Source organism: Caloenas nicobarica, chromosome 1 (genome assembly GCF_036013445.1).
Source record: "Caloenas nicobarica isolate bCalNic1 chromosome 1, bCalNic1.hap1, whole genome shotgun sequence".
Lineage (NCBI taxonomy): Eukaryota > Metazoa > Chordata > Aves > Columbiformes > Columbidae > Caloenas > Caloenas nicobarica.
In genome coordinates, this window is record NC_088245.1 from 3,959,868 (window position 1) to 3,978,161 (window position 18,294).

At 47.2% G+C, this 18,294-nt stretch overlaps 1 protein-coding gene across 2 annotated transcripts in view; it reads left to right on the forward strand.

The window, feature by feature from the left end:
- The first annotated feature begins 765 nt into the window (after positions 1–765).
- PODXL (podocalyxin like) overlaps positions 766–18,294 on the forward strand; it is a 51,004-nt gene continuing 33,475 nt past the window's right edge. For both annotated transcript variants that reach the window (XM_065654617.1, XM_065654625.1), the window contains exon 1: positions 766–844. In XM_065654617.1, coding sequence (XP_065510689.1) covers positions 808–844 — 37 coding nt within the window. In that variant the 5' untranslated portion in view covers positions 766–807. The remainder of the gene's footprint in view (positions 845–18,294) is intronic.

The following is an 18,294-nucleotide window of genomic DNA, read 5'->3' on the forward strand; positions in this document are numbered from 1 at the left end:
CAAAAACCCCAGATCCCACTCATGCAGGCAGATGTCCCAAATCCCCCTCAAGTCCCCATCCCAACAAAACCCTCAAATCTTCCCCACCTTCCCAATTCCAATGAAACCCCCAAATCCCGCCCATGTAGGTGAGGACACCAAATCCCCCCCCTAACTTCTCACCCTGGCAAAAAATTCAAATCCCCCCCCAATGCAGATGTGAACCCCAAACCCTCATCCCAAGAAAACCCCCAAATCCTCCCCATCTTCCCAATTCCAATGAATCCCCCAAATCCCATCCCCATGCAGATTTGAACCCCAAATCCCCCCCAAACCTCCCATGCTGATGAAAACCCCAAGTTTCCCCCATGCAGATGGAAACCTCAGCCCACCCCTCCAAGCCCCATCCCAACAAAACCCTCAAATCTTCCTCACCTCCTCAGCTCCAATGAAACCCCCAAATCCCCCCCACGTAGGATCTCTCTCCTAACTTCTCACCCTGGCAAAACCCCAAATCTCCCTGAATGCCGATGCGAACCCCAAACCCCCATCCCAACAAAACCCCCAAATCCTCCCACTCAATTCCCCCCGCTCCCCAACCACCTTGCAGCCACCCTCCATCCCCAGGTTCCCCCCGCGGGTCTCTCCCCTCCGAGCCGGGGGGCGGAGGCGGGGGCGGGCCGGGGCCGCCAGGCACCTCCCCCGGCGGCCGGAGAAGCGCGGGGGGGGGTCGGACCGGGGCCGGGGCCGGGGGAGGGCAGCGCCCGCCCGCCCGCCCCGCCGGGGAGAGCGCCGGGAGCCGCGCCGGGGACGGCAGCGCCAGGGACCATGCGGGCACCGCTGCTGCTGCTGCTGCTGCTGCTCGGTAAGTGCCACCTCCCCGGGTCCCCCCCTCAGCTCATCTCCCTCCTCATCTGCCCTGCTTTCCATCCCCCACTTGCTTTTTCCCCCCGGCTCCTTGTTTTTTTTTCCCCTCTCCGTTCCAGCATCCCTCGCCTTTTCGCCTCCCCCTCGCTTTTTGCCTTTACTTTGGAGCAAATGGGGCAGAAAGGCGGAAAATAAACTGGAGGATGCTTAGTGCCCTCCTCCAGCTTTTTAAATCCAAGCCTATTAACCCTCTTATTTAGAAACTAAGCACATCAAACCGTCAGCGGCGGCTCAACTTGGGGCGCAAGAGCCGCAGTGCTTGTTTCTTTATCCAACGGTATGAGCTGAACGCGCCGCTTCTTCACTCTTCCAGCTTCACAAAGCCGCTGGTCGAGGGTTTGGGCTCTTGTGAGACCGATGTGCAAAGCGCTGAGCCTCACACCCCGCTTTTGGGGTCCCATCGAGCAAAGTGAGGGGGGAAATTTGGCCTTGAGATGGTCCAGCACGCAAGGTGCTGCACGTATTGAACATGAGCCCTCGTCCCTGGTTTGTGGAGACGATGTGGGAAAGGAGGGGGAAACATCTCGTGAGAAACAACAATTTCCTAATGGAAGTTGATGATGGAGTTGGAAAAAAAGGATAAACTTCTGGAGACCCTTTGCTGGGGAGCAGCTGTGGATCTACGTGGGATGGAGGGGGCTGCATCCCGCTGGGGAGGTTTGGGAGTGGGAGTGGAAATCGTCTTGGGTCCTGCAATAATGCTGGGATTAAGGATGCTGTGGAGATGGCTCTGGGTGATACAGAGGGAGGTCTGGTTCTTCAGAGGGGTGTTTTGTCGGAGGGACGGCCATAAACCACACTGAAAAGTAATGGGGAGAGGAAATGCACTGATTATTTTTAAAGCGAATAAAGGCAGGGAGAGTGGGGTATTTCTTCCCTGTGTAGGGAAGAGGAGGAAGAAGGGAAATAAAATAAGATAAAATAAAATAAAATAAAATAAAATAGGTGAAATCTTGCTCTGGGTCGTGTCCCCCAGCAGAGCCTCTGCTGAGCTGAATATGCTTTTATTCAAGGTAACAAAAGCTGGGGGATGCTCTCTGGAGGTAAAATACAAGTGGAGGCAGGGCCCCGGGGGTTTAACTATGGGGTGAATTCATGGAGGTCTGGCTGAAATCTCAGCCTGCTGGGGTTTTTCTGCTCCTCTTGGGACTCACCGTGTTGGAACTTGGTGGGCGAGCAGGTGTGAAGCCTCCACCTACCCCAGACACCTATGTGGGCTTTAAAACCGGAGATTTCTCTTTCCATTAAAACTCAAGAAGTCTCAGCCTCATTAATATTGGCATAAAGCAAGAACCGTTAATGCAATTTTGCTTGTGCCGGCCAGAATTTAGCTGAGTTTAGCTGACTTTGCTGTCTCAAAAGGTTTTGTTCTGTTTTCCAAAACAGAGTGATAAATAAGTTGGGATTGGTACAAAACAGGCATTTAGCGGTAGGATGGTGGGGGGACCTGTTTCTATAGCACTCTCAAGTGATCTTATTATGTTTTTCTGGGAAATTATTTGATTAAATCCTTCAAAACAGTGTTTTCTGCCGTTCGTTACTGTGCCTAAGTTTTGAAATAAGCTTCTTAGAGGTGCTTTTATGTTGCTCCCTGGGTATTGGCACCAGGATTTTCTTCCTTAGGGGCCAAACCAGACATCCCTCCTTGATGGGTGTTTGGGTTTGGGGTCCCAGCAGTGCTTGACTCTAAGGCTGGTATCTGCTGCAGTCATCTGCATTAGTCCAAGCCTAAAATTCATCTTTCCCCCCCTCCCTAAAAATGGGAAGAAGCTGAGTTTTTAAGCAAAACTGTAAGATTTTTGGTATCTTAAAAACAGTAATCAAGATGGAACCTGCATGATTTTCTCTGTTTAAATTGGATGTGAATTTGGGATTTCGGAGCATATTTTTGGGTGTCGTGGGGAAGATGGTGACAGCGTTGTGCGTGAGACAGAGCAGAATCAAGTCCAAGGTCGCTGAAGTTTTTAAAAGCAGCTATTTTGGGTACGCCTCTTCTGCTGGAAATACTGGCTTCCAGGTTCGTATCATCCCAACCCCCTGATTCTGTAGATTCCCCCTTATATCCCCTGCTATAAATCAGAATAAAATCAGCCCCAGACAAGGCACAGCCGGTCTGTACAAGAAATGCAGTGAATGTGACATCGGGCAAATAACATCTCGAAATTCAAACAGCCTGCAAGAGGCTCAGAGTTACCCATTATGGTGTGTTCACAGGACATTTTATTTTATTTATTCTTTCCCCATATTAGATCTTCTGTCCCACAGCGGGTATGATAACAAAATTGAATCAGGAAGAGAAAAAAGATACTTCTTATCCTCATAGGTTTAAAAAGAGCCACAGCTCAAACCTGCCCTAGGGGCAAAAAAGGCAGGAAAGGGTTTTATGGGAGATCAACCCTTTGCCCAGCTGAAAGCAAACCGCAGATTGATGGGTTTTAAATCCTTGTTGCCAAAACACTCCTTTTCATTCCCAAAGCTGTGCTGGCTCCCGGATACAGGGAGCTCGTGTTTGTCCAAGACAGCCTGTCAAAGATGTGTCTTTTTAAAAATCCATTTGATCTATTGAATACTAACCTTGACACAGGCAGGATCAGGCAATTTGGGCCATGCCTACAGCAGGAGGAAAAAATTGTTAACCAAAGAGTTTTAAAATCAACATTGGAGCGCAGTGTGTTTTATATATTTGCTGTTGGAGGAACTTCGATAAGGTTTTTACAGCTTTTTTGCGAGCCATTTCAGCAGTGCAATGCCTTTGACTCCCCAGTGGCAAAGCAGATATAGTAATGATACCCCATGGATCTGTTTAGGAGGCTTAATTAAAGAATTGTTTGTACAACACTTGAAAGATCCTTGGATGAAAGGAGCTGGAACCATGCAATACACTGTTCTAATTCCAGAGAGCTGCTGTAAAGGCTTATGACGAGGAGGCTGGTGATCATTCATGTTGGTGGTGATGTGAGACTGGCTGGAAAAATCTGCTCTCAGCATTTGCAGAGAGGCTGGGGTTGCACTTTGGTTATTATTTGACCTATAAATCATGCATTTTCTTTCCCCATCTGCACTTTCTAAAAGACTTAAGCCTGACAACATAAGCTCAGGGTTATTTTGGGGCTCAGACCATGGGGACTGATGAAGGTTAATTACAGCCAGCGAGCATCCCTCAGACTGTGCAGTAGCCCCTGTGTTATTCTGGGTGTTATATTACTATACAAGAGCAGAGATGAGCTGTTGGGGTTCAGGTGCAGGACCACATCCATCCCACCTGCTCACACCTGCCCTGAATTTTGCTCCTGTCTCCATGATGCTGGACTGGGTGGCCCCTTTGCCCTGTCCCCAAGGACCCACCACAGCAGCCAGAGCCCCTTGATGCTCTGTGGGGCCAGGGAGGATGGGGTGAGTGGGGCTTCATCCTTACAGAGTGATGCTCTGGGGGGAGAGATCGTGCCGAAACATCCAGCTGAGCTGCTCTGTGCTATGGGGGCTCAAGCCCAAAGCCCATGTGCCCTCAGTAGCTACATCTCCAGGTGGTCCCAGCTATAGCAGGACCAAGCATATAGCAAACAACCCACCCGTGGGTGCATAGAAATTCCTCCCTCTCCCAGCCAGACAGCACGCTTATGTCACAGCCAGTCACCTTCAGCTCTGCCAAGAGCCAAACATCACGGGAGGGTTTGAACTTCGCAGGAATCCGGGTGGCCCGGTTTGGTCCATTCCCTGTGTGTAGGCATGTGAAATCTTGCAAACTGTCTGCAGCATTTTCACATGCTTCTGCCAACTTCCTTGTCAAAAGCCTGTTTACATGCACAGCTTCTTCCACAACTGGCCAATCTCCACCTAAGGATGTTGTTTCTGAATTCTTGCAATGCCTGCCCTTCCCTTCACAGAGAGCTCCTGACCAAAACCTGCTTTTTTTTTTTTTTTTTTTTAATCTAAACGATGCACACAGTCATCTGGCATTTGTTGCTCTCCACCTACCTGAGCTCAGTTCTCTGAAAGCCCCAGGGCTCTGACGAATAGTCCACGTTGCAGAGAGCAGTGCCTTTGGTCTTAGGATTGCCCAGCCAAACCACTGAGTCTTTCTCTTGCAGCGTATGAGACAACCAGGCTTAAGCCTGGATCTGCATGGGGGCCTTGCAGGTCCCACTGCATGGTGGGGTTTGGGGATGCATCACCCATCTCCTCCAAAACCTTTTCCATGTGCCACTGGGGCTTAACCAAAAAAAAAAACGCTGTCTTTTCCCCCAAATTGCTTTTTGTGATGGTGTCCCACACCCCAGGGTGATGCGCTTTCTCCTGTTGCTTCTTTGTTATTTGGGAGGGATTAAGGCAGCTCGTCTGAACTTCGTCAGCTTTTAATGTCTCTAATATCTGTCTGTTGTAGTGCTGGGCTGAAGCCTCATGTTGTTTTGCTCTGGAGGTCCCTGAGGAATATGTAAATCTGCTTAAAACTGAGTGGAGGCAGGATCACAGCACCAGCCTGGATCACAGCACCAGCTTCAAGGTGCCTAAACACCAGGACTAGCCTATATCCAAAAAAATGTTTCTTTTGAGCTAAACAGCCCTGTCCAAGTAGGTAGGCAGAGCTGGGGAGGAAAAGATGATCTTCCATTTTATTGTGCAAAAATCATATATAATAAGCAATGAACTGGAAAGCTGAAATGTTGCTTAAAGGACTGGCTGTGCCACAGTTTCTCTCTGTTTTGCATGTGTCTGCTTAAACTATGTGCCGTTCGGTGGAAAGAGCATGTGGTGAGTGTTCAGGGGTGGGGAGATACCCTCAGTTGGCATCTCCATGGCTGCTGCAGTACAAATGGCATCAACGAAGACCCGACAAACAGGCAGCTTTCCATGGCCAGAAGCAATCTCACGATGCTGCGAGGGGAGAAGTCAATAGTCACATTTAGAGGACTTTTATGACACCCAGTAAATTTGGAGCTCAACCCTGTTCTGTGATTCAGGACAAGTTGCTGATTTTGCATTGCTCATTTCTACCCCTTTACAATGTGATCACCCGGATCCATGCCCATGGAGGGGTATTTTTCTTCTAGCTAAAATTCCAGCTGATGGGTATTGGTGTCCTCATCTCCTTCCACAGGCAAGGGAGACAGATAGGTTCCTTCGAGGATGACTTAGCCTGCTTCAGGTTAGCTGCTGGCTTTGAATTGCAAATAGTGCTAGAAATAGTGAGTGCCTGGAGGAGTCTTGGAAAATGCCAATATTATTGTTACTGCCTTCTGGGAGTGCAAAGCTCTGGGGTGGGTTATTTTACAGAATCACAGAATCACAGAATGGTTGGGGTTGGAAGAGACCTCTGGAGATCATCCAGTCCAACCCACCTGCTAAAGCGGGGTCACCAGAGCAGATCACACAGGAATGTGTCCAGGCGGGTTTGAATGTCTCCAGAGAAGGAGACTCCACAGCCTCTCTGGGCAGCCTGGTCCAGGCTCTGGCACCTCAAAGGAAAGAAGTTTCTCCTCATATTCAGATGGAACCTCCTGTGCTTCAGTCTGTGCCCATTACCCCTCATCCTGTCGTTGGGCACCACTGAACAGAGTCTGGTCCATCCCCTTGACACCCACCCTTCAGATATTTATCAGCATTGATAAGGTCCCGTCTCAGATTCTCTTCTCCAGCTGAACAGCCCCAGCTCTCTCAGTGTCTCCTCATAACAAATATGCTCCAGACACCAATTTAGGGTGATGTTCTTGGGGGTTACATGGACATATTCACTTGACTTGAACCATAGTGTCTCAGAGTTAGCCTTTGGTATCAAATATTGCTCAAAGTCACTAGGAACCAGCAAATGTCAGGATGTCCCATCAACCCTAAAGAGACAAAAAACCAAATCAAACGGCTCTGTGTTTCAAGACATGTAGTCAAATTGCTCCAAACCCCAAAGACATCAATATCCTCCATTGATCATTTGCTTATTGGGTCCCAGGTCTTCTCGCTAAAGTTTTTCTCATCATGAAATGTGTCTGCTTTGCAAGTATTTGCATCTCTGCAGCGCACGCTGCTCTGCATGTTGCAGGCACCTTTTCTGTCCCATAAATAACACAGGTCTCACGGCTTAATTGGCCGCAGGCCAGGGGCACTTGGCAGACACCGATGACACTTTGGTGATGAAGTATTGCAAGAAGACAGGGAGAATGCAAATGACGTATTAAAATTAACTCAATGTAATACCTCAACACCCAGCGTAGAGCAGGAGGCATAAAAGAAGTGGAATAAGCCTTTGTTTTGGGCAACGGGAATTCAGTGCTGCTGAAGCACCTGCTTGTAGATCTGCATCCGCAGTAAACCAGCTGTGGGAAGGCAAAATGCCAGGTTGAGATTGGGCTTTCAGCATGGCTCAACTTGTGTGTAAGGTTCAAATTCCCACGCGTCGGTGTAGTGCTGGAGCTGGGGGGGCAGCAAAAGGGGAAAAGGCCCCGGTTTGGGCAAACTGGGATGAGCTGCCTGTGGAGGAATGGAAAATTGGGAGTCCTGGTGTTGCCAGGTCTTCTGTAGCTGTTGGCAAGTTGCTTTTTCCTTCTACTAAAGGACTCAAGATAATGGCATGTAGGTTCAGATACTTAACCAAGGTGTTTAAGGTTGAAGTTGAGTTCACAGAATCATAGAATGGTTTGAGTTGGAAGGGACCTTCCAAGCTCGTCCAGTGCCACGCCTGCCATGAGCAGGGACATCTGCACCCAGATCAGGTTGCTCAGAACCCTGTCCAGCCTGGCCTGGGATGTCTCCAGGGATGGTTCATCCACCACCTCTCTGGCCAACCTGGGCCAGGCTCTCACCACCCTCAGTGTAAAATATTTCTTCCTCATGTTATTGTCCGTGAATCTGACTGATGAAGGCATCTCCAGGGAAAGGTATCTTCCAAAGACAACTCAGATGTGTCTTGGGATGATTTGGCCCTTACAGATGCTTGTCTTCGTAAACGCTCTCCAACAAGGTCTGATATTACACCAAGAACATCCAGGATCTGCCCCTGAAAACCCTTATGTTGCATAACAGTATCTGTATTTGCTATAAAAAAACATCCAAAACATGTGGGTTTCAGGATTTGGAAGAACTCCTTGGTGGTGGGTCAGGAGTACACCTTAAAGGCTGCAAAATGGAAAGGTGGATAAGAAGAACACGGTCTTTGGGTTTAAAAACCAGGTCTGTGTTTGGAGCCAGTTGCAGGACAGGTGCCTTAGAAATAGGCAGACTGGATCTGCATTGAAAACTCTTCCGAAATGGAAAAGGTAATTTTTTATTTCTGATTTAGCAGCATTTCAGATGTTACTTTGAGATCTTGCTCATATTCTTAGCATGCTTAATAAAATTTGGATTAATCCTGTGGCTTTTTCTCTGTCTTACAAGCTCTGTGTGCAGGGGGCTTTGGTCTTGGTCCACATGGCTCACGAGACTGGTGAACGGGAGGAGGAAAGTCATTTTGCAGTGGAAGAATAATGGCAGAGGCTGAAATTTTCTCTCTCAGCCTTAATTGATTTTAGTAAATTTAACTGGAGGAGGAGGTAGAAATTGGCTTAGAGTTATTAAGCTGTAGTACTTAAAGATGTATTAAAACTATTGTAGAGAAATGAGGAGACAACCTTGTCAGACATTTATTCGAAGTGTCTTCTGCTAGATACAGGCAAAGAGAAAATGCCAGATTTCTAACTGTAGCAAGGGGGACTTGAAAGACCCTGCAGAAGGGTTTGGAGAAGCTGTGTTTGAGAAAGTCCTTCTTAGAAACCTAAGGGCAAAGTCTACTTTTTCTTTTTTTTTGTCCTCCCTGGAGTCTGAAGGCAGGAGGGTGAGATAAGACATTCCACCACGTACACAAATGGGGAAAAAAAAAATGGAAAAGTTTAAATGATACTGCTGCAACCTGCGGGAAATGGATAGCTCTCAGAGTGACTTTTATACGCTGCTTATCAAGATACTGTATGACTTGACTATGAGAAAAAGCAGAGTATTTAAAGCGATGCACTGTGCTCCCCAGCATGGACCCAGTTAGCAGTGGTTATACTGGAATAACATCAAGTAACCAAGGTCCTGGATATATATAGAGCATATATAAAAATATATTTTTAGATATAGAAATATATATATACTAAATAAGCAATTAAAGTCATCCTTTTTGGACATTTCTAATGTATTAAGCAACAGAAGAAATATTTAAAGCACAGGTAAGAGAAGCAAGATTTCCACTAGGTCCTAGGTCAGCTAATAAGGAGAACCCTCAAACCTGATTGTGCTTGCACAACCCCAAAACCAGCATTTTTATTCAAGCATTTTTTCAGCCATCTTCCCCACTCTCTAGCTGCTGGTGACCTGATTTGGTTTTGGAGCCTAAACAAATAAAAATAAGAAATTAAAAAAATAAAAACTCATTCCCGTGGGCGTCTCTTGGAAAACTGGACAATATACAGCAAATGCATGAAACGACCACCTCTTGTTTTATTTTTATTTTCCTTTTTTTTTTTCTAATATTGGTTTAGTTTTAAGGTGGATTAGTGCCCTGATCTTGTTTGACACGATACTGTGAAGTTTTTGTGCACTCCACCGCTTCTTCCAAAGGGCACATGAGTTTATCCCAAATCAAAGCAATGCCATAAACATACCAAAATCAAATGTCACGATGAAAAGCTGGGTGGCAGGGATGCGTATGCCGAAAATGTGATGAACCAGCAATTGCCGCGAGGCTCCCGGCAAAGCCTGATCCAGCCAAGAGTCAACCAGAGCAAAACATGAGTGAAACGGGACACGGCATTGTGTCAGCTATGAAGCCTGCAAGTGAAAACCACACGTTTGAGCCCATTTTTGAAGCATGCGGGAGTTAATCTCAGTCCACCTTGGTGGCTCTCGAGATCATCACCTCCACACTTGCCCAAGCCCTGGGGTAATTCACACATCAAAAAAGCAGTGAGAGATGCTGACCTCTTTGGCACAAGTGATAAATTTTCCAGTCCTGAACGGTCATATTGCAGAAAAGTTTGGAGCTTATTATAATACCCTAACATAGAAAATTATTTTGCTTCCTTAAGATTTTCCCAGACAGCTAAAGAAAAACCCCTCAAGACTCAGTGTATGCAATTCTGAAGGCCTCGGATAGTTTCTACCCATGATAAACCCCCGTTAACTGCATTCAATGGGAGAACATCCTTTTTTTCTCATTAAATCCTCGCAAAGACTTCAAAACCTCATCTTATGGCAGGGTGCTTTATTTAAATTTATATGGCTTAAATTATGAATTTTAATCATGATTTAAAGTAAGGAAGAAGAAAGTCTTAATTTGAATGATTTGATTTTAATCATGTTTTTCATTTATAATTCATAGCTATATCCCTTAAGCAGCGCTGATTCTCCTTGGTTGCTCATTGTAAAATTTTGAGATTTACAGCCCACTCTTGCCTTCCAGCTGTGTTTTTTCAGGTAGAAACACTATGAACATATTTGTTTAAGCAGTTATATAGCCTGCCACCGCTCTATTTCGGTTTCCGATTTGTGCATCTTCTAAATCTTCCTAGGTAATGATGAATAATGCTAAATCTGGTCTTATTGGTGGCAATCACTCTTTACTTGTAGAGGAAATTTCTATTAAACTGACAGATGCAAAATAGCATTTAAAATTCTTTTAAAATACATCAAGTAATCAATGGCCTGGATACTTGGCGCATAAACTTTCCAACATATGTTCAAGTTTAATGCTAAGCAATTCATTGAGCAAATCTCAAGCATCAATCTTTGATGGAGTTTGTAAATGAAATGAATTGTTTCATGTCCCTTGAGGGTTTTGAATAAACAGGAGATGTTTTCTTAAAACTCACTTTTACTCTTTAAAATGGGAGAGGATGAAATTTTATTTTTAACCTGCCAGTTTCCAGTAGTTTTCGCAGCTTAGACTTAACTATTGATGGAGCAGCTGAATATGTTTCTTCTTGATCTGCAGAGAGAATTTAAATAGCTAGTCGAGGTTTATATGCGTAACTTTTGACTGTCTAACTGAAGGCAGAAGAAGCCCATGCTTAGTGTCTGGATACCCTGGATAACTGCGCACAGCATGAGCAGACAGCGATTAAAGGAAGGAAAAGCAAGAATTAATCAGCCTTCCTTTACTTGGCTGCCCAGTTGTTGTCTCACATCCACATCCAGTCCCATTTAGTGTTGGAAAATCCAAGTTCCCCAAATGCCATGGGTGTCCTGGTTGGGTTTAGTCCTGCTGCAATGTATTTGATCTTCCCTTTGGTCGCAGAAGACAAAATTTGGCCTTTCACAAAATAGGAGTTTGGGCCTTGACAAATTATGGCCCATGGCAGCACACACACCCTTTCCCAATGGGACAAGGCTGGCTTGGAACAATCCTTCTTGTGTCCAGGAAGACAATGTAGCCTGATAGATGCTGGTGGATCTCCATCCCTCCACACTGCATGCCTGTCATGGGGATCTGGGGAGGATGGGAGTGATAAACTCAATTTCCTCTCTTCTTTCCAAAGTAAAACACTATAATAGACAGTTCTGCAAAGCCTGGTGGAGCCTGGAGCCCCTCATCCAGCATATTTAGGTACACCTCCTTGCTGGTCCTACATGAGAGCATTTTCTCCAACATGCTTGACAAATAAAACATTGCCATTTAAGGCAACAAACACAGGGCAGGGGGGAAGAAGGGAAAAAAGAAAGAAATGTTGACAACTGATACATCCCTGGTGCAGTGCCTGGAGCTCCTCAGCATAGGAGGACCTTTTCAAAGGACATCTTCATCAGGCAGGAAGCTGCCAAGAGCAACCATTGCCACGTAGATGATTGCAAATGCCACTCTTGCCACCACTGCTCTGCACGTAGCTGTTACAGCTATTGGAGTATCACCTCCACAGTGTGGATGCATCTGCTTCTTCTACAACATGTTGGTTGAGTTGTCTGATATGCTGCAGTTAGGCCCAGCTCAAGGTGGAGGATGCTCTAACATCAACGAGACTCTGGGTCAGATCCAGCAGCCCCCACTCAGCATTTCATTGGGCCAAGTCCCTCCCAGACTGTTGGGAGGAGTGATATCCCATGATGGCCACGCTCCAGAGAAGCTCTACCATGGTGAGCGGTTCTCAAAGTCTGGTCTATAATTTACCATCTCACCTAAACCCCTCTTTTCTGTGGGGTTTTCCAACAAGGAGAAGGTCGATAGCAGATGGTGTTAAGGAATTACGCAAGGGTGGCCAGTACAACCACCACCATGGGCTGCACAACCAAGCAGAAAGCCTATCACCCATCACTGTCCATGTTCCCCATGTCGGTGTTCCTCCAAATCATGGCTTCATCTACTGGAGAATGATTTGGGGCAGATGAGTTGGGAAGAAAAAAAAAAAAAAGCTCTTTTGGTGAAGGAAGTGGCACAACAAGAAGAAGGGCAGAGTTGTGGGAGAGGGGCAATGAAAATAGGCACGTAAGGTTGGGTTGGCAGCAAGAGGAGACCTCATGGTCAACGTGTACTTTGTATGGTCCTTTATGAATGCCCTTTATGAAGGGTTGGGGAGGGAAATGCAGAAGTCCGAACTGATGGGTTGATAAAGGAAAGAGCTGGATTTCTGCTTAATAAAAAATCCATCTTTTTTTGTGCTCCTATTATGAAGTCTGGCCATGGGTGGTTGACAGCTGTGCAGGGTGAAGTTTTGAGGGTTATAAAGGGGTTTTGGTGGCACAGCCTCTGAGGGAGCAAGGTTCTCCTACCTCTGATCACATCAGAAATGGAGATTACAGCATCTTATCTGCTTCTCTGATGAAGGCAAAGTTACTCAGCCCCACCAGAAGCTCCTGCAGGACCCTCTGCCCATACTCCCCAGGCAGCCCAGAAACTCCCATCATCTCAGGTCATGGCATGAACAACTGGATAGACATTGGGATGGGTGCAGAGCCCCAGCATGGTTCTTACTGGTGGGAAAGTGACGGGGAACCATGTTAATGCATTTCAGACAAGACCCAATGCCAAGCTCTAGTGGTTGCTGAGGTCCCACTGCATATGACTCTGCGTATCTCAGCCTTAGACTCATAGGACAGTTTGGGTTGGAAGGGACCTTCAAAGTTCATCCAGTGCCACCCCTGACATGAGCAGGGACATCCTCACCCAGCTCAGGTTGCTCAGAGCCCCGTCCAGCCTGGCCTGGGATGTCTCCAGGGATGGGGCATCCACCACCTCTCTGGGCAATCTGGGACAGGCTCTCACCACCCTCAGTGTAAAAAATTTCTTCCTTGTGTGTAGCCTGAATCTCCTCTCCTTTAGTTTAAAACCATCACCCCTTGTTCTATCATAATCCCTCTAACAGTCCCGATAAAAAGCTGCAAAAGCCCCTTGGAAAAAAATGTCAGGAAACCATCAAATGAAGAAGCTGCGTGTGCCTGGCTGACTTGATGAGAAATGCCTGGGGGACAGCCATGCCAAAGGAATGCCGACTATTTCAGGGCTGTATTTGTGTTTGAGCTGGCAGATGAGGGTTGCAGCTCTCCTCTTTGTCTTCCATGAGAGCGTTTGGCGTGTCTGGCAGGATCACTCCAATCTGATTAGGAAGGGGCTCTCCCGGGGGGCTGCAGGGATGCAGGGAGGGATGTAAGCTGCTTGTGCTGGGGGCTGCCCCAAGCCGGTGAACACAGCCCAGCTGGCCTTTCAGGGATGGTTTCCTTTTAATCCAGCTCAGAAGCAGTTTTGGGGTCGAGGTTTATCTCTTTCTTGGCTGGGAAAACTGATATCCTGAGGTGCTGGAAGAAGGAGGCTGATAATGTGGATGGGCGAGTAAGAGCGGGGCTAGGAAACCTCTGCGGGTAAATTGGCTCTGGATCTGCTTTTTGGAGAGCGCTTTTAGGATTGCACTTTATTTATTTACTCCCACCCTGAAGGCTGATGCTCATCACAGCAAGGGGTTTGGGGAAGGAAAGGGTAAGAAAAGTGCAGCCCATGGGCTGTTTCTGCAAGGATTTTGGCTCAGTCTGAGCAGAGGCACACATCCCATCGAGGGACATCCCTTTCCTCTGCCCAAATCTGACAAGAGCAGATGCTTACATCCTGCCTCTGAAGTAGGTTAAGGTATTCCTGATGCAGGAATTTATTTTATAGAGGCAGAGAAAGACACTCAGATCTCTCCGCTCCTGTTCTAAGCAACAAGGCTGCTCTTTGCTGAGATGGATGGATGTGTGTGAGGTGCCTGTGGGCATATTTCCCATATTTCTCCCCCTGAAACATAGGGAGTGGCTTGTTACAGCAACTTGGTGCCACCTGGACCTCGCAGGACTTCCCAAAATCCCAGCAAATTATCCCAGCCTGTTCAATCCATGGCTGTTACCACAAAACCACCAAGAATGGGGAAAAGAGGAGAGCTCTCCTTGATAATATAAATTCAGAATAAGGCATTGGTTTTGCAGCAATAAATACCAGGTTTTGGATTTGGTTAGATCAGGATGTGAGCCAGTTTCCCAGGGTGGGAGTTCATGTGTGTGTGTAGCAGCACGGTGCGAAACGTCCTACTGCTGTAAACTCATCTCTATCTCAGGTGTGTTCAGCCCACCATCCGCCTGGGCTGTGTGCGAGATGGGGATTTTCTCCACTTCTTGCTTTTCTTCAACACAGTCCTGCTCCCATTTCAGAGACCTGGTTCAAATCCTCCAGCGGCAAAGGACTTGGCCATCTGCTGCGTCCAATAGTCTCAAAATGCAGTGCCTGGTTTCCAGCATGCGTGTCCTATTTATTTGGCTGATGTGCTGTGCAGAAGCTTGCTGGGCAAAGGACCTGGCTCTGTTGTTTTGCATCACTGGAGCATTTCAGCCTCTCATTGCGGCCCACATAGAGAGGTCTGGGTACTGGAGGGAACAGGTGATGGACAAGCAAAGGTGTTCATGTGCTAAGCATCCCCACCTAACAGGGGCCAGGAGCACACTTGCAGCAGAGAGCAGTGTCTGGAGTAGATAGGCTTGCTAGTTATTAATTATTGAAAGAAATAATACAATAATTCATTACCGAGAGTTATCAATAAGCATTGCTAAAAGTCACCATTCACTTTTGATGCCTCAGCTCTTTCTTGCTTCCATGGTCAGCAGCCTCAGGGCTCGATTTCTGCAAACTGCCCTGACCTGAGTGAAGGAGCATTTTGCACAGGTAATAATTTCCAGAGACGTCTGGATGACATCAGGCTCAGGGTAACAGGAGGGTTTTTTACACATCTGATGGTGCTTCTCCAAATGCAGCTTTGAAGTCTGCGTGGGGACTTTCCAGTTGCCTCTTCTGTCTTTCTATGATCAGGGATGCTGGTTTTCTTGGATCTCACAAAATAGGGTGCTTTTTTGCAGCAAAGCCACCCTTTGATGTGGCAGTGATCACTTGCAAACATGACAGGGCTGTTCGCCTAGCTGCAGCCTTCACAGGTGTAGCACATCCCCAACGTGGAGCTGCATTTGCTCACCCTTGTCCCCCCATATCAAAGCCCCAGCGCCAAGATTATAACAAGCAGCACCCACTGAATCCCGGTTCAGTGGTCTCTCCCTCACTCTCCTTTGCTCTGCTGATGGCTTTCTGTGGGTCCCATCATGGACCCAACCTGCAGTCCTTGCCCTCTCCTCTGTCTCCAACTCCACCAGCACTCCAGCTTGGTTTTCTAAAGGAAAAGTCCAAGCTGATGTGTCACAGTTTCACTGCTGAACCAAAAGCAGGATCCAGTCTCCGACATCCCAGGAATAAAATACATTTGGATATTATCATGAAAACCAGCTCTGCATCCCCTACCTACGCCCAGAGCTTCTGGTCACCTCTCCAGGTCCCATCCAAGGTGGGAGCACAGTGTGGTGTTCGCAGGCCTGCCAGCCTCTCTTAGGAGAAAGAGGAGGGTGATTAACAGCAGGGAGGGGATGCAGCTCCTTCTTCCTTCCTGCTTCCTTTGCTCCCTTCCCATGCCCTGCCATGGCCTGCCCTGCAGCGCAGCTGCCAGACACTGCCCTGGAGAGAAGGGTTTTGGTGGCAGGGAGATGTCAGTGAAGCCCTGAGCTCAAAAGGTGCTGGAGCGAGTTGAGAGAAGAGAACGGAGCTGGGGAAGGGGCTGGAGCACAAGGGTGATGGGAGCGGCTGAGGGAGCTGGGGGTTCAGCTGGAGAACAGGAGCTGAGGGGAGACCTTCTGATCTCTGAACTGCCTGAAAGGAGCTTGGAGCCAGGGGGGGTCAGGCTCTGCTCCCAAGGAACAAGAGACAGGATGAAAGGAAACGGCCTCAAGTTGCACCAGGGGAGGTTTAGATTGGATATTGGGAAAAGTTTATCCACTGAAAGGGTTGTCAGGCATTGGAACAGGCTGCCCAAGGCAGTGGTGGAGTCACCATCCCTGGAGGGATTTAAAAGACATGTAGATAAGGTTCTCAGGGACATGGTTTAGTTCCAGAGTTAGGTTAATAGTTGTACTCAATGATCTGGAGTGTCTTTTCCAACCAGAACTATTCTATGATTCTATAAGGTGACATGGACAGGCCTTTCCTTTCCCTTCCTTTCCCTTCCTTTCCTTTCCTTTCCTTTCCTTTCCTTTCCTTTCCTTTCCTTTCCTTTCCTTTCCTTTCCTTTCCTTTCTTTCCTTTCCTTTCCTTCTTTCCTTTCCTTTCCTTCCTTTCCCTTCCTTTCCTTTCCTTTCCTTTCCTTTCCTTTCCTTTCCTTTCCTTTCCTTTCCTTTCCTTTCCTTTCCTTCCTTTCCTTTCCTTTCCTTTCCTTCTTTCCTTTCCTTTCCTTTCCTTTCCTTTCCTTTCCTTTCCTTTCCTTTCCTTTCCTTTCCTTTCCTTTCCTTTCCTTTCCTTTCCATTCCTTTTTCCTTTCCTTTTTCCTTTCCTTTCCTTTTTCCTTTCCTTTCCTTTCCTTTCCCCTTTCCTTTCCTTTCCCCTTTCCTTTCCTTTCCCCTCCTTTCCTTTCCTTTCCTTTCCTTTCCTTTCCTTTCCTTTCCTTTCCTTTCCTTTCCTTTCCTTTCCTTTCCTTTCCTTTCCTTTCCTTTCCTTTCCTTTCCTTTCCTTTCCTCTCCTTTCCTTTCCTTTCCTCTCCTCTCCTCTCCTCTCCTCTCCTCTCCTCTCCTCTCCTCTCCTCTCCTCTCCTCTCCTCTCCTCTAGATATCATTTAGGATTTTCCTCCCTAACCAGCAAATCTCTTCACTAGCTGCATCTACCTGTCCAGGGAGTTTTTTGGGGAGCTGAATATGACCACTATTGCATGCTATATTTGTATTATATCTTTTTTTTTTTTTTCTTCTGAAACTTTTTAGCACACAACTATGCCATTAAAACCTACCGCAGCCTGCTTGCGCTGAGTGCAGAGCGCTGCATCGCCAACCCAGTGACATCCCACAACTTCCCATGCTCTTCTGCTCAGCTGTAACTGCGCAGGAATCCCACTCCTTGCTGGGCTGCTGGGTGGACAACATTGTTCCCCTGTTGAGTCATAGCAATGAGGTCGTTGGGCTGGAAGGACAATGTCATTCAGCAGCCAAGAACCCAGCTGGCTGCTCCCGGTTGTGTCTCATCTCCTATGACAAAGCCACATTTAATTGACTAATTAAAACCGTTGCAGGCTCCATCTTGGAAGGGGTGACTGAAATGTGCGTTGTTCTTTGTCAGCATTAAGTCAGGCCAGTTGGACAATACTGAGTGAGACCCTTCTTCCTTCTCCACTTTACTATTTGTCGCATAGGCCTAAATTTCTAGTCCTAGCAATGGAAAAACCATCTTGGGGGTGTTCCACCATGTGTTTCAAGGGAAGCTAATGGCTTGAATGAGGATCCAAGGACCTCAAGAGACCCCACTCTGCTCCAACACGATCCAGCTCAAGCCACTTTGGGATGGCCTCTTTGCATTACCATCCCACCTTTTGTTGGACACTCAATATTTTGGGTTCCCAGCTCCCATAAGAGTCTGATATTGCACCTAAACCTACAGCATTGGGGTGCTCCTGTACCCTGTATAGACTATGAGGACAATTTGCTTGCCCCAAACATAGAGTGGATGGGTCAACTTCAGCCCAAGACTGGCTGTGGACCAAGGGCATTTTTCTTCCCATTTATGGGTCATCTTGCCCTTTATGTAACTCTTGGATGCCTGAAGTGTAAGCAGAAAGCAGGGAAATGTCCAAGCACTGGGAAGCTATGTGTCCACGGTAAATAGAAGGTTCCATCTGAATATGAGGAGAAACTTCTTTACTTTGAGGTGCCAGAGCCCTGGACCAGGCTGCCCAGAGAGGTTGTGGAGTCTCCTTATCTGGAGATGTTCAAACCCACCTGGACACCTTCCTGTGTGATCTGCTCTGGTGACCCTGCGTTAGCAGGTGGGTTGGACTGAATGATCTCCAGAGGTCCCTTCCAACCCCAACCAGTGTGTGATTCTGTGAAATCTCTGCTTCCCTCAAGTGAGTG